Source organism: Perca fluviatilis, chromosome 10, assembly GCF_010015445.1.
Source record: "Perca fluviatilis chromosome 10, GENO_Pfluv_1.0, whole genome shotgun sequence".
Classification (NCBI taxonomy): Eukaryota; Metazoa; Chordata; class Actinopteri; order Perciformes; family Percidae; genus Perca; species Perca fluviatilis.
Genome location: NC_053121.1, coordinates 3420016 through 3436028, shown reverse-complemented (window position 1 = coordinate 3436028; position 16013 = coordinate 3420016). Strand labels below are relative to the sequence as shown.

Here is a 16013-nt window from a genome sequence, read left to right as displayed (position 1 = left end):
CAGATGAAGGCAGTGTTCCCGCAAAGAAATCGAAATATAGCTGTACATTTTAACATTTACATGCATCTTACCTAGTCATATCGACAACCTCCACGCTTTTTGTAAGGTGTGTCGCACTGATTTTAATGTAGCGCACGGCGGGGAAAATGACATCACCCAGCACATCAAAACACAGCGGCGCCATCGCCCACAAGAGGCACATAAGGGCACGCGGGAGATTTCATCCTTCATCATGAAAGAACAGACAGAAGCAGAAAACGTGAAGCAAGCTGAACTCAAGATGGCAATGTTGGTAGCACAGACTTACGGTACACTTAACAGTACCCATTTCTATGAGATCTTGTGCTTCTACAATTCCATTACAGCTAAGCTAACTCCATCTCTTCATAAATATTGGCATGTGATATGGTTAATGGCTCCAGATCAGCTACCAAATGGACCTTGTGGTTAAGATTGTTTTGTCAACTGCTGTCCCCCGGGTCAAGAATGAACTTCCGAGCTCAACTTTTTTTGAAACGATCAAAAGAGAGTTAAAAAGGAGCAGTTATATCAGCAGATGAATACAGAAATGACCTCAGTCCACAAAATCTGCGTGTCAATAATAATAATCTTACGGTATGATATACAGCTTACCGAGATGTGATCATCTTCTCCTAGAGTGCTGGCAGCTTTCTTTGCTTACCTGTTTTAAGTGAAGACTCCCACTTTCACCAAATCCTTTTCGATAAGCAAAGCTTGTGGTCCTCTTTAGTAGTCTGACAGCCCCGTTATCAGCTCATTTCACAGAAGGAAAAAAAAAATCAAGAAAGATTTCCTTTCTCACAAGATGGAATTTAGAAAGTCCCAGTCAAGATTCTCTTTTCTAGACTAAAGTCATCTGGCTCACTGACAAATAAGGCTGCTGATCCAGTTGAAAGAGGACATGGGACACGTCCAGTGATAAAAAAAAGAGAGCAAACTAGAATGAAATGTTATTCCTTCATCGGTGATAAGTAAAGGTGTAATATCAGCCACCAACAAGGGCCAACAGAACAATCTGTATGAGAGAGACTTAAATAGGAAGCTAACAGACCTTTACTTTTTGTTACTGACTCATAGGCCAAGAAGTGCGAGTCTAGTGACTGTATTCCTTAAACCGGTTTTATTTCAAAAGGTCTATTGAAGTAGCAAATCCCCTATAGAAAATGCCATTATGTATCTGCCTCGTCCCTCCCAAGGCCATTCAACTCATCAGGCAAAACAGGTATAGTGTGGAAGACACCTGAGTGCTTGAAATGACATGCTGAAACCTTTCTATTGCAACACTTTCAGGTAAGGAAACCCACTCTGGGTTTTCCTGTTCAATTTAGAGAGGTCAAAAGAAAGCCAGAGAAAATTGGCAACAAGAGTCAATAAAGGGGAACATCAACTAAATTAACCCTTGTGTTGTCTTCCCGTCGTTTAAATTCAAACAGTTTTTTTCAACGTTTCTTTTTTTGTTTGACACTTTTCGATGTTTTGTCAATTTTTTGTCACTTTTTCCAATGTTTTTGTCGAGTTTTTTCCTCCAATTTTTGTCACTTTTTCTGACATTTTTGTCACTTTTTTCAACGTCCTTTTCTTTTTTTTTTTTTTTTTTTTTTAAATGCTATAAAATAGAATAAAACACCCAAATTCAATGAAGAGTGTACTTACTTGTGAAGAGCGTTGTATGGAACCATCCATGTTATTTTCTTTGACAATTTGGTTGAAAGAAACCCAAATTTGTGATGTAGAAACTTTTTGAAAATGGGTCAAATTTGACAGGAGGGTTAAGAATTCCAATATGGTGTTCCAAATGGCCAAGAGACGTTCAAACAACATTCGTGAACAGCAGCTATTCTCTCTAAGAAACCGATGTATGAGCTTTATCCTTTTGTTGTGTTCTCAGTTTTGACACAGAAAAGGTAACATATACTCCCATGCATTCCCCTGGGTGTTCTTTGTGTCATCTATAACATCTTTCCAAATGTATTGTCTATGGAGCAGTTCCACACTTTGTGCTTGATGACATCACCAATTTGAGTTTTAGCACTCTAGTTTTTAATTTTGGAGGGTTTTGGACTGTCTTAGACCATAACATGTATGTTTTTTTAGAGCACTACCCCAACGCATCTACCAATGATTTTCCTCATCAAAAGGAGGACATTACCCGCGCCGCCCTCACAACCAAGCTTAAGGCAGACCTTGGCTGCCTAAACCTCAGTTTTTCTCAGTTTACATGCAAACATGCAAACGAAGTTTTCCAAAAATTCCACTCTGGCCGGAGTTTTTAGAAAGAATCGTTTTCAGAGGCGAATTCTCCGTTTGCGTGTAAACAAAGGGAAATGTCTCCGTTTTTCAAAATAACCATGTACGTGTAAACGGGGTGCGAGTCCTCGCTGTGCTCGTCAGATTTGTCATCAGCTGGTGTGTGAAAGTAGCTTTAAAAGTCTAATCTGTCAGACACTGTTGCATGTTTTTAAGAAATTAACATGTAATATAATCTATTGGATTGAAATGCCTCTTATAACTATAAACAATCAATTTAAACAGACAATGTATATGTGTATTACACACAGTGTTGTAATGTAATGGAGTACAAATACTTCGTTACTGTACGTAAGTAGAAATTTCACGTATCTGTACTTTACTTCGCTATTTAAATTTATGTCAACTTTCACTTTTACTCCACTACATTTCCTAGATAAAATGTATACTTTTACTCCGTTATATTTCCACTAAGCATCTTCGTTACTCGTTACTAAAAAATAAAATTAGAAGAAATGTGTGCGACTGCAATAAGGGAGGTTTGGCGAATCACTGCTCCTAGATTGCATTACGCACGCTCCGCACGCCGCGCGCTCTATTTCAGCGCTTGTTTGTTGCTAAAGGAGGAGGAGGAGGAGGACGCACAACTGAAACCGCCATGGAAGCACGAGCACCTACTGGAGGACCTCCCGTTATCGTAGACGACCAGGCTCGACATAAGCAATGGCCCGATGGCCCGGGGCCAGTAAAAACGTATGTCGGGCTGGTTGCAGCCACAGTCACTGGTGTGTGCGTTACTTCACGCAGCACATGTACTGACTGGAAACGTTACCGAGGATTATTTACTGCCGATGGCGCAGATGAACTAACGCTACACTCGTTACTGTAAGTAAGTAGCCTACAATAAAACCTCCATGATTAAAGAGTCAATACTTATCAATAACCCACGCACCTGTTCTACAGGCAGAAACACGTAGAAACCATATCTCAGTCTGATCTGTCTGCGCTGTCCACTCTCGTCCACCGCGCTGTGCAAACACAGCTCTACTCTGCAAATAGCGACTTTACAAACGAGCTAAAATGAAAGATGTCAGTTTGTAGTCTAACTGTTTGTCTTAATTTGCAACCAATCTTGAACTTTGGACAAACTCTTGTAAGCGTAGCTGCTGTCTAAACGAGCCACCCTCTCCGCTGGAGCGGTAAACCTGTGGATGTATTATAAGACCAAAACAAATACATGTGGCTACTTAATATGCACGTGAATGACGCGTTCTTCATTCTTGACGATGTTGCCGGTTGTATTATTTAGCAACAGAATTGTCTTATTTCAAATTATGCATACAGGACTAATCGGAGATCATTTTCTAGTTAAGTAGCCTATCTAGTTATCATTATGGATTTTCCATGTTTTTAGGGGTTTGCTTACTAATGTAAAAAAATATAGCATTAATTTAGTAAGAAAGTGAAAATATCAAACAAGATGATGGTATTAGGTATAATTTAATTTTCTCTATTTGAAAGTCCGGCCCCTGGAGTGTCTGCTTAAAAAAATTCTGGCCCTTGGAAAAATGTAGTTGATGACCCCTTAGCTTTGCTGCTAATGGCACAACATCCAGTGGCAGTGGCTAGCTGGGTTAGAACCATTTTCTAAAGCATAGGTGCGGCGTATATCTTCCTGCTTTTTTGTCCTTTTCCAATCACACCTATGATATTTCTTTCAGGGCCAGTAAAAATGTAGAAGGGGCCAGCAAAACTCTGATCTACTGGCCCCGGGGGCCAGTGGGGATTTTTTTTTATGTTGAGCCCTGCGACCACCCCGACGATAGTGGTGAACTCGGTGAACAGGGTAGTGGTGAAGATAACGTCATACACCTGTGTTGCAAGAAATGTTTCTGTACATTGATGTCAGCTCTAAAATTGTGCCTGAAAAGTCCTAGAAAAGAATGTGATTTTGATTTGATGAGTGAGATTAAGAAGATATGGGAACCCTGAATATGCTTTATGCTTTACTATAAGAAAGCCACAATAAAAGTTCTAACCGCTTGCTTTTAAAAAAAAAAAAACTTTTACTTTTACTTCAAATACTTAAGTACATTAAATATCAGAAAATTACTTTTGATACTTAAGTACAGTATATATCAGATACTTTAAGACTTTTACTTAAGTAATATTCTAAAAGGTAACTTCCACTTCTACCAAAGTCTTTTTCTAGTACGATACTTGTACTTTTACTCAAGTATTGCTTTCTAGTACTTTATACAACACTGATTACACAGTCTGAATATAGGCACAGACCAGCGGCACATTTTGGCTCCTCATAGCAGGAAAATCACAGGTGTTGCCAATATCGCTGATTAACGATGACTGTTATATTGAAGTGTACCAGTAAGACATGACAGTGAGCTAGCATACACAGTAAAAAGACCCTGGAAGTGGCAAAACTAAATAGAATACAGCCAAAAGATAGTATTATTGGTAATCACACCCGTATTTGAATGAAAGTGAAGCTATTGTGTAAAATGAGCCGTTATCTAACATTCTGTATCCAAATTATTTTTTTCCCTAAAACATTTTGGAGTAGTATGAAATATACTAAGTAATTTCAAGTATGATAAGTTACAACCTTTTTCTACTCACATACAGAAAGCACCACCATTCAGTCCATGGCACATCAAATTACAGACATGGTGAATGCTGCCATCTACTGGTCATAACTTACTTACTGTACATTTGGTGCACTTTTAATTTATTACCACTTCTTTATATAAATAAAGAAGTAACAACAGATTCTAAACTGTAAATTAAAGGGCCCATATTGTGCTCATTTTCAGGTTCATATTTGTATTTTGGGTTTCTACTAGAGCATGTTTATGTTTAAAAAACATACATTTTCTCGTACTGTCTGAATATACCTGTTTGAAACGCTCTGTCTCTTTAAGCTCTGCTCCGGAAAAATCCCTGTCTGATCTGATTGGTCAGCGTTTCCAGGTCATACGCATGATGTGCTTTTTGCATCGCTGCACCATCATTGCAGCCGGGGAATCTCTGGCACTGTAGTGGCACTTTCTACCTATATATATATAGCATAGTTGTGACATGACATCACAACTGTACGGAAGTCCCGACGGCTCGTTTAAAGTCACAGTTTTTTGAATACGGGCTGTGTGCACTTTCACACTGTTTATATAGCACCTTAACCTGCTTTATAATCAAAAACGACATGGAAATCTAACTTTTTACAATATGGGACCTTTAAAAACAACAAACAGTTGTTTTTGGTTAAAGATGACAGGACTGTTTCAAAATGGTAGGAATAAAGTTTTATTTTTCATATGAAGGGGTGGTTTTGGATTTGTCTTCTTTTACAAGTAGTATGTTTTTGATAAAACTTGCAAAAAATCTTCTAGCATATTCCAAGAATGATGGACATGAAGAGAAAGGGGATTTATTGCTGAATGTTAAAATGAAGACACATTTTTATTTTTTTCACCGAGTGGAAAAACGATTTGCTTGCTGCTTTTTCCATGCACCCAACTACCAGTACCACTAGGACATGCAGAGGGGTTGGGGGTGAGAGGAAAGGGGGAGGAGGGAGGGGGAGGGGGAGGGAGGGTGGGAGAGAGGAGGGAGGAGAGAGGGAGTCGGGAGGTAAAAAAGACAAAGGCAAACTGCTTGACAAACACAAACATGGTAGGGTTCTGTGTGTGTGTGTGTGTGTGTGTGTGTGTGTGTGTCTGTGTGTGTGTGTCATATAATGGTTTGTGTGTCTGTGTGTGCTCATTGAGTGTGAGGAGTGTATGATGTGTGAAACATGTGTGTGTTGTATATGTGTATGTAAAGGGAAAATAGGGGAGTGCAGGGTGAGGAAAAAGAGGAAAGGGGCGGGGGTGTGGTGGGGGGGGTGTTAACAATTCAACTAGCTCTAAAAGCACACTACCCTCACTTGCAGTATTTCCACATTGTAAATCCCAGATTGAATACAGTGATAGTAAGACATAATTATCCAGACCTTTTGGGCCATGAACCCAAAAATGTTTTTTTAAATAAATTTCTAGAATGATTCCCCTGAATCTGAAGGGGTTTTTCACCATTTTTAAAATACTTTCTATATCTGTGATCCATGCATCTCCTGTGTGGAAAAAAAAGAACAAAAACTCCACTTATTGTAAATTAACTCTAATAGGGACACATATTGTATCTGACACAGTATCATTCCCCTCAGTGAGCTTGAAAGGGTCTCTAAGCCCGACGTGTATCTGACGGTGAAGAGTTTCTGACCTGATCAGCCTACTGTTCGTGTGCTGTTCAGTATACTCATCTGGAGATGGGGCCTAAATTCACCTGCTAGTTGCTTGTGAAGGGGGGATGGGGGTGAGAAAGACGAGATGAAGGTGAGGGGGCGATGTGAGGTGGAGGGGGCTGACAGAGACAGACAGATAACAGATCATTCAGTCAATATGACCAAGCAAAAGAAGTTCAATCAATAAAGGTATAGGAATGCAAATCAAGGATGCAGTAATCAGTATTATCATATACCACCGTTTGGCTGTGAGCTAAAGAAAAAAAGTAGAATCAGACTCAGAAACTCACTCTCTAGCAGTGTGAACCTGCACGCAGCGACCTGCAAGCGATTTTTTCCCATTAGAGCCATGTCACCGCTACAGGGGTGAAAGGTGGTGGTGATTCCAGGGGCCCACAGTTTGGGAGGGCCCGTAAAGTAGCAGGCTTATATTAGTAAGAAAAAAAAGAAAACGTGGGGAACCCAGAGCAATATCTTCCTCTCAGGGGGCCCAGAATTTTCCTAGTTATGCCCCTGCAACATAGTGAACAGATGTGGTCTCCGCATCATTTTTTCATCGTGACCCACACACAGCGACACACATGCCCACTTACACATACACACGACCTCTTAAAGTAAAAAAAAAGCAACTGAATCACCTTTCTGATTCCAAGAGTTTTTACCCACGCTCCTTTAATCATGGCCATGAGTGAATGCAACAAACCTGACAGACAGACAGGAAGGAGAGTGAGGGGATGTGGATCTGGCCTGCGGACTGAACTGTGACTGAGATGACGTGCGCTCTCTGCTTTGAGTCTTTTGGCTGTGATGCGATGGGGAAGTCCTGAGACACAGTGCGGCTCTAAGCTGCTGGCATAGGAAACGGGCGGGCTGGGCAGTCCACGGGAGGCCAGAGTCAGGCTGGATTACAACTGGATTGGTTAGGTTCGGTTTGGATTGGCAGCTCCCTGGCCAATGACTGCTCACGGAGGGAGGTTCTTACAGTGCAATGAAGCTTCTGGCAGCGTGAGGATTGGTGAGAGGAGCATGTCAGTCAAACAAGAGACCACGCATTCCAAGGTGAACGGAGGCGCCAAACCAAATTAGGTTTCATGAGGTGTACACACACACATGCACACACGCACACGCGTACACACACATTCACACACACACACAGGCACACAGCCACGCACACACACACAACACCAACGTCATTGCAGCACCCTGAACACCTACGCAGGAATCTGGAGTTACTTCCCCTCAACAACTTCCTAACACTCTCGTTTTCACAGAAATAACAACAAATGACAGGCAGCGAACGAGGACATAAATGGCCGATGTGATTCATCCAAAAATCATCCGAGAAAAACTACCCTACACTTCCGATTGCGTCAGTGACCAATGTCCCTGTGAAACGAGCGCATCGCGTGGATCATACTCATGTAAACAGACACCTTTTACACAGGAGGAATCAATATTGCATGATGACATAATCAGATCACAGTTCAAAAAGAGGAAGATCCCAAATCAGAGAGAAAACCAAAGCAATAGGAAGGAATATGGTTGGTCTCTATAAAAACGAGGAGTCTTTATAAGAAAGGCTACAAAAACTCAATGGGACCTCCGACTTCAGCATACAGCAAAAGGCACCACAATATTATTCTATTTATCTAACTTGTGAAAAAATTGGCACGTAATTCTCTTATTTTTTCATCTCTCATAATGCTGTAAATCAAAAAACTTTACATATAAATATTTCCCCCCCCGTTATAAAAAAAGTCTTTGCTGTTAGCTAGTAGACAATTTTTGCTGAAATGAAAATAAATATTTCATTTGTTTAGAATATCTGTCTGTTATACAAAATAAAAATATTTCTCCTAGGTGCAGGTCTCTAGTCCACTGGTTGTGTGTACTGTAGGAGGAAGGGGAGTGTGTGAGGTGGAGGGGTGGGTGGTGGCAGGGGGGGGAGGTTAAGTCTTAAAGGTGCATGTTGTCAGCCTTGGAGCGCTGCGACTGGGAGCCGCGGCTCTGCCCGTTGCTGCGTGTCCCCGGCCGACTCAGCCCGCGGTGAGTCCGTGTGTCCGCACCAGAAGACGAACGGAAACCCGGAAGGGTTAAGGGCGGGTCCATGTTCATGTTCTGCATACTAAGGAAAGGTGTGCTCTCCCCGTGGCCGTCCTCTTCCTCCTCCTCTTCCTCCTCCTCCTCTGACTGGCTGAAACTCTGTGAGCTGTAGTCCCGTAGGCCCGTTGACCGCTGGGAGATGTGTCCGTTGAGGCGGTTGCGTCGCGGGCGGCGCCGGCTCCGGATGGGTTCCCGCGAAGAGGCGTACTCCTGCGTGGTCTCGTACGCCTCGTCGTCGGCGAGACGGTAGGGGCTGGACGGTAGGCTTCCGGTGCTCTCCGTCAGGTAGGGTCGCCGCGGACGCCGGGGCTGCCTGTATAAACTTCCATCCTAAAACGTAAAAAAGAGTGGAGGATTTGATAGATGTTGAATATGGAATTTTGTCAGAGGTTTGCTCAAAGGAGCTCCAGCACGGTGGATGCCTACGCAAACAAATCTGAAGGAAAAAAAGCAAAACCAACGATGAAGTCATCCTGCTAACAAGTAGATCTATCTAAAGCCTGATATACAGTGTCTTTGCCTCCATGCCACAGAGCTCCCATGTTGTTCCAAAACTATTAAAAACACTGTTGCACTGGCTGACATGTTCCTAAATTACCATGAACACACACACACTGTAGTTTATTTTGAGCTGATGCCAAATTAGGGGTTACATGACTTCATATTTAAAGTCCACACTAATTATTTTCAGTCATTAAATAAATCACAGGCAGAGGGAATGCTTTGGATTCTGCACCTGTATTTTATCACCCTTTAATATCAACCCTTGTATTGATTTTCTTAAAACGCTTGCTTTGTGTAGCTTAGCCAACCTGTCCCAATTTATCAGCAAGCGCGTTTGCAGTGAGTGTAACTAACCGTTTTTCAGTTTGTGGTTCAACACCGCTAGTCACACTACTGGGTTTACCAGTGGTAACTTTACGCACACCAGTCCCTGTAAGTATGATCGACGCTGCGTCTTGTATCTCCACGATAAAAGTCAGTCAATCAAATGTTTTCCGTAACAGTCAGTGCAACGACTATTGTCCACCTTCATTGGCAACCAATGGCCATTTAAGTGTAGCACTACTCAAACCTCTTGCGTTGGGCGCCGTGTGATAATCAATTGATCTTATGCTCGACAGCAGGCTGTAGCATTAGCACCGTAGCTCTTGCATGTCTGCGTGAGTCGACGTCAAGCTCAAAACTTGGAGCAGTAAAGTCGACAAGTTGACTAGTCGACTAGTCTGTGCAACCCCTACCCCACATACACCGTCCTGCTGCTGTGACTAGAGCACAAAATGTGTATTATTCTGCTGCTGGAAATAGTCCCCAACAAAGGCACTATTTACTCCTGTTTGACTTACGCTAACTAAAAACTCCAGTGTCCAGTGTTTTGGGAAATTATTTTGGCTTTAAAAACAAAAATTTTAATAAAATATTTGTAACACTTTTTTTTAAAGATTTACATCCTGAGTAGGAATACACGGGCTTGGGTCTGAGTGCCACAGACAGGTTCGGGAAGTCACAAAACAAAGCATTGCTGGTTTTGGTCTTTTCGTGGGATTGGTTGACAATGACAAAAAATAGACCATAACCAGCCCTTTCCGTTAACTGACTGAACTGCATGTTGTCACCATCACTGAGCTGCTCTTGTTATAGGACGTGTCATCGACATGTGTGTACTATATTTGCCTACGTACATCGGGGCATCGTAGCAGCGGCTGGTCGTCCTCTCTGTGGTAGGCGGCAGCGGCGGGGGGCAGGGAGAGGGCGTGGCTTGTGTTGGGCGAGGTGATGTGGAAGGTGGGCACCTGGGGCGGCAACGGGGGGTAGTGGAACTCCACGGGAGACAGGCGCGCTGGCGTGGTCAGCGCCGACACATACCTGTACAGCAAAGAAGACAGAAGATTATTGCAGTGTCTGTATCACACCTTGAACACATAGCAAAAGTGCTGACGTAACAAAGTCCACTAGAACTAGCACACATTTGGCCACAATTGTAAGAGATGATAGACGAATAGATACTGAAACGACCAATAAGGAAGAATGAACTGTTTGTGTATTCCAATGTAGCACTGAGGTACAGTAGTTTGATTGCCAGCGACCTTAGCGTAAACATCACCAAGAGTTTTGATAAGGTTGATAGCAGTAGCTATAAGTCATTCTGTCAGAGAGTTAAATCCATCTTTTCTAAACCACTTGTCCTCTGCTGGGCCGGGGGGCGCTGGGGCCTACCCAGCATGCATGAGCAACACCTTGGCAGGTACACCCTGGACAAGTCGCCAGTCAATCACAGGACTCACCACACACAGACAAACAACAACATTCACACCTACAGGCAGTTTCCCGTCCACCTGACCTGCAAGACTTTGGACTGTGGGAGGAAATATACATACTCCACACAGAAACACTGCAGCCAGCTGGCTCAGGCTGGCTCAGACGCACCACGCAGGATCTTTTTTGCCATGAAACCACAGTGTTAACTGCTAGTGTTACTGCCAGTGTTACTGTTGACTGCTGAGCCACATCGCCACCCACTCAGTCCGTCCGTGCCTTCGCACGCAGACTGCTGCACCTCATTGAGTTGTCTAGTTGTTGTTAATGAACTTAATGTTGTTCATTTTGCCACAGAATAAATCCCAAATTCTAAAACACTAAAGTCAATTCAGCACCAAAATGATTCATGCCTATAACGAATTACATAATGAATTTTATTAAAGCTATAGTGCGTAGTTTCTGTCTCCCCCATGAGGAATTTCTAAGTAATGACAACAGAACTGTCGGCACATCCACATGATACAAGCCTTCCATGATCGCGCACCACCCCCACCTCTCCTCCACACAGTTGCTAGTAGCCAAGGAGGACACGGAGGATTTAAAAAAAACATGATGATGGAGTCTTCAGAAGAGGTCATTATCTTCACTAGATTTTCTGCGATAGATTTTTCATTTGGCAATGTCTTGAATTAACATAAAAAAAGTTATGCACTAAAGCTTTAAAATCTATTGGAACTCTAAATGAGTTTGAAATTATATAAGAAGGGTTGGGTGTTGTATAGACAAGTCGCTGTCAAAATAAAGTTGTAAAATCCTCCTAATTCTTTTTAACAAATTCCTTTAAAAGTCATTTGTGCACACAGGTAATACAAACATGGGCTAAATACAGGAAAGTCTGTTAATTAGTCAGAGGACATTCTGGGACATGTAGGAAACCATTAACTCAATTCTATCCCTAATCCTAAAACTAAATCTTAACCCTGAAATAGCCCTTTAAACTTGTGGGGTCCAGCATTTTGGCCCAGCAAAGCTGTCGGGACCCCACAAGAATACTGACTCCTGGTTTTTGGACACCATGAATATAGTTAAACAAGCCCCCACACACACACACACACACACACACACACACTACCACCTCGCCTACCTGTCACTGTGAGGCGAGTCTCTTAGAGAGTCGTAGGAATCCCCGTACTGCATTCCCGGTCCAGACATGTCCGTGCAGCCCCAATGGGCCCTCCTCGCCATGCATGCCGGGCTGCTGCACTTACTGGTTCCCACAGAGCTGGACAGCCCACCTGACTGGCAGTCTGAGTTCATACTCTCTGTTCGCTCCATGCTCCACGTCTGCTCCTCGTGTCTGCAGGTGTGGGTGTCAGCAGAACAAGTTTAAAAGGTTACAACAGCGCTGAGGAGGCAGGACAATACAGATGAGGGAGGAATACTGGCTAAAGAGACTATACTGCAAAAATGTGCACATGCCTTGTCTATCAAAGCACCACGAGGTAATGGTTTTTGTAAAAAAAATCAGAGATGTTCCGATTTTCCATTTTTTTCCTTCCCAATAACGATTCCGATACCTGAACTAAAAACTAAAAAAATACATATATTTTATTATGTTTAAACAGCTGTATATTACTATCCTCTATGGATTTGATATAATTGCTATCATCGTTGTTAAACTTTGTTGCATGAACAACACACAAAACAATTAACACCAAATAACTTGCTTTTATTATCCAGTTTGTTAGTCATAATGGAAAAAGATCATAACTACTTTAAAGTAGATTTTCTTCTGGGCTAAATTACGTATCGGATCCATGCATAAACTCCAGTACTTGTCGATACCGATACCAGCATTTTAGGCTTTTCCGATACAGGTATCTAATAAAAACAACAACATTACAGGACTCTAGACAAAGTACACACTGGTGACGACAGTGGAGAATCAACAGGCTAAAGACACCCATATGTTTCTCAGGAGTTGGTGAACCAAACGAGAGATTGAATGTCAATCAGTATGAGATGTATGGGATGCTTATGTTGCTCTGTGTGTGGCATCGTGGCATCCCTGGCATCGCTTCAAGAATATTTACAGGATTCGTTTGGACGATCGGCCAAAACGATGCAAAACATGTGCGTTTACACAAAAAAGCATTTCCGTGTGGCCCCTAAGTTAAAATGGGCAATTCTTTGCGTGTTAGCTACAGTATAAGATGATACAGTATATCAAAGCTTGCTTCCGTGAGTCTGTAGAGTCAATGTTCTTCCCTCCAGTGGGGAAACCTTTCATAATTTAGCTATAAAATGTTACCTTTCATAAAATGAAAAATCTGCCACTGGTGTGACTTTCCAGTGCAAGTCTCTGGGAGTTTTTTTCCCCTCTTGATTAGGTTGATATTGTTATGATACTTGTGAAATGCCAACGTTTTCAAAACAAGTCAAAGTACACTGCCAACAAGTTGTTAAAGTTGTTAAAAGTTTGATTCAACCAAATCACATTTTTCATACTTACTTTCTACCTACTGTATGCAGGTAGAATTGGTTTTATCTGTCCATGTTTTCAGAAAACAGTCTTTAAGATTTCTGCTGCTATCACAATATAATAGAGGTGAATGGAATTCGTATTATTTTTGGACAACAAAAAAAACATATACCATGAATATTTCTATCCAGAAATGAATCCTGTTACTCTGGATGATCCACATACCTCACTGCCAACAGCTCTCATTGGAGCTACTTTCTACAAAAGAAATAGTCCCTATGAAAACTGTAAATAAACGAAACTGTAAGAAGGAACATATAAATTCTATCATTTTTATGTGTATACGTGCCCATCTGGATGTGCGTGGGTGGCAGATCTACCTGGAAGCATGTGAGGCAGTGGTCGAGTGGTGGGAGCGCGTAGACATTCGGCTGCCTGCGTAGTTGCCTGCACCCTCAGCTCCGTGGCTGATCACACACTCTGTCGTTGGGATGCTCTTGGAGATGTACTGCAACACACACACACACACACACACACACACACACAAACACACACATTTTAATACTTGTTACTTATGTTTTAATAAGAAACGTATCGTACATTAGATTAGAAAAGATTCGACTTTATTGATCCCAAATTGGGAAAAGTCAGTGCTATAGCAGCTAAAAATAAGACACACAGCACACATACAGAATATACAAGAGATAGAATACAAGAACTAATCAAAAATAAAAAAATACAAAGGAAAGAATGTACAAACGTGTGGCGAATAAAAATGTACAACCTGCTTATATAGTATTTCTAAAGATGTAAGTAAAACCTTTGTTTGTGCAAGTTGCACATTGTGATGTATATGAATTTTATCTAACACATATAGATATATAACATAAAGTATATGTAAGTGATACCTAATGATGAGAGGATTCTCCTGCACAGATCTTTTGTAAGTCCTCATTACTTATCTTTAATTGTTGCTGTTATGCTGCCTCATGCACATCGTGTCTCCCGGAGAATGGTAGGTGTTTCTGCACACTCTTTAACGTCTGTCAGCTCGGTGCCACCGTATTTCCCTTTGTTGTCAGTGGATCAGAGCTTTATTTACACAAAGACTCTTTTGGAGGCAGTACTGCTCTGAAGGCTAAAAGAACCTTCTTGGTGGACTTCAAATCTAAGTGCCAAAGCTAAAATAAAGTCTACCAGTGACTCCATCTAAGGAGGCTCTGTGGGCTTCCTGTGGAGTTTGCTCGGGTGAAGCCGACATCCAGTTCTCGTGTCTTCTTTTTCTTCTTCTGTTCCTCCTTTAGCATTTATGAATATCTGAGGGTATTCTGGGAAAGTTTGACACCAAAATCCTATTCATAGGACAGTTATATTTAATTAAAAGCACTGACACATCAGGCTTTACTGTATTTCAGCAGCACTTTGATAAGAAAGCCAAGTCAGCCTGGAGATTACAAAATGTGACTTCCATGCGTCCTGATTGGTAGCTAACAGAAAATTGTATATGTATTGCATTGTTGTACCAATTATTGTTACTGTTGGCTACCAGTAGCTGAGACAAAATCACAGATGCCAAAAATGTCTCTGGTCCCGACTCTGGTACAAACTTTATGCTTAACCAGTGTCTCGACTTAAAAAAAGAAGAAGCTAAAAATGCTAAAATAAAAAAACAACCAGCCTTTCCCTTTTGCCATGAAATGAGTAACTTTTCCTTGTTTTGACATTCAATCTGGTCAGTTAATATTGTTGCATTTCTCAAAAAATGGTGGTTATTTATATATTTCTGTCTTGAGAGCAGCTCTGCCTCTGAGTAAATCTTGACCCTGTCAGGAGTGACCTGTTGTGGGTTTCTCCTCAGCATGAGACTTCACTTCCAGCATGTCAGTGAAATCTGACCTCAGCATGGCTTCTACCTGCCTCTGCTGTGTGTTTCTACTGTTTGGACTCACGTCAACCATGGGGATCTCCTCGGGCCCGGGCCCGGGGTGGTTGGGGCCGTTGGCCAGCATGCGGTTGGGTTGCTCCACACACTGATTCTGATTCTGGTGTAGGTGACTGTGCATCTTCTGCCTCTGCTTCCTGGAAGGGTGGTGATGAAGGAACAATAAGTGATCTGGCAAAAGTGCTAAACAAGGAACAGTGACTGAGATCATGCTGATGTTCCTGCAGACCGCTGATACCCCACTATAGAGCAGTGGCCTCCTGTATGCCTGAATTATTAGGTTAAATAGTGACCGACCCAAGTCAACGGGGCAGAATAATCCCCGTGGGCACAGGCAGGGGCTCGAGGTAGTCTACCCTAAGGTAGCATACATGTCCCTAAGGTAGCATAGAGAAACACACTGTTGAGAATGTACAGTAATGTTCATATTTTCAGTGAAATTGTTTTGTGCTGTAATGAGAGTTAAGAATTTGTGTAGACACTCAGTTATTATTTCCCTTGGACATCTAATGTAAGAGCGGAGCAAATGTTATGTATGTTGAGCTACTACTAGATCCGTAGTTCAGATACACCTAATGGATTGTGGGTAACTTTAGCTTCCGTTGTTGATGTTGGCCATGCTGCTGTAAAGACATGCTATTGGGCTAATGAACGGTTAA

General features: G+C 42.0%; 1 protein-coding gene across 2 annotated transcripts in view; it reads right to left on the bottom strand.

Annotated features, from left to right (window-relative positions):
• Positions 1–5573: 5573 nt before the first annotated feature.
• The window catches only part of nrg2b (neuregulin 2b), a 61423-nt gene continuing 50983 nt past the window's right edge, over positions 5574–16013 (bottom strand). For both annotated transcript variants that reach the window (XM_039813699.1, XM_039813700.1), the window contains 5 exons: positions 15362–15491; positions 13793–13920; positions 12075–12287; positions 10354–10537; positions 5574–9001 (listed from right to left, as the gene is read on the bottom strand). In XM_039813699.1, the coding sequence (XP_039669633.1) occupies positions 8525–9001; positions 10354–10537; positions 12075–12287; positions 13793–13920; positions 15362–15491 (1132 nt within the window). In that variant the 3' untranslated portion in view covers positions 5574–8524. The remainder of the gene's footprint in view (positions 9002–10353; positions 10538–12074; positions 12288–13792; positions 13921–15361; positions 15492–16013) is intronic.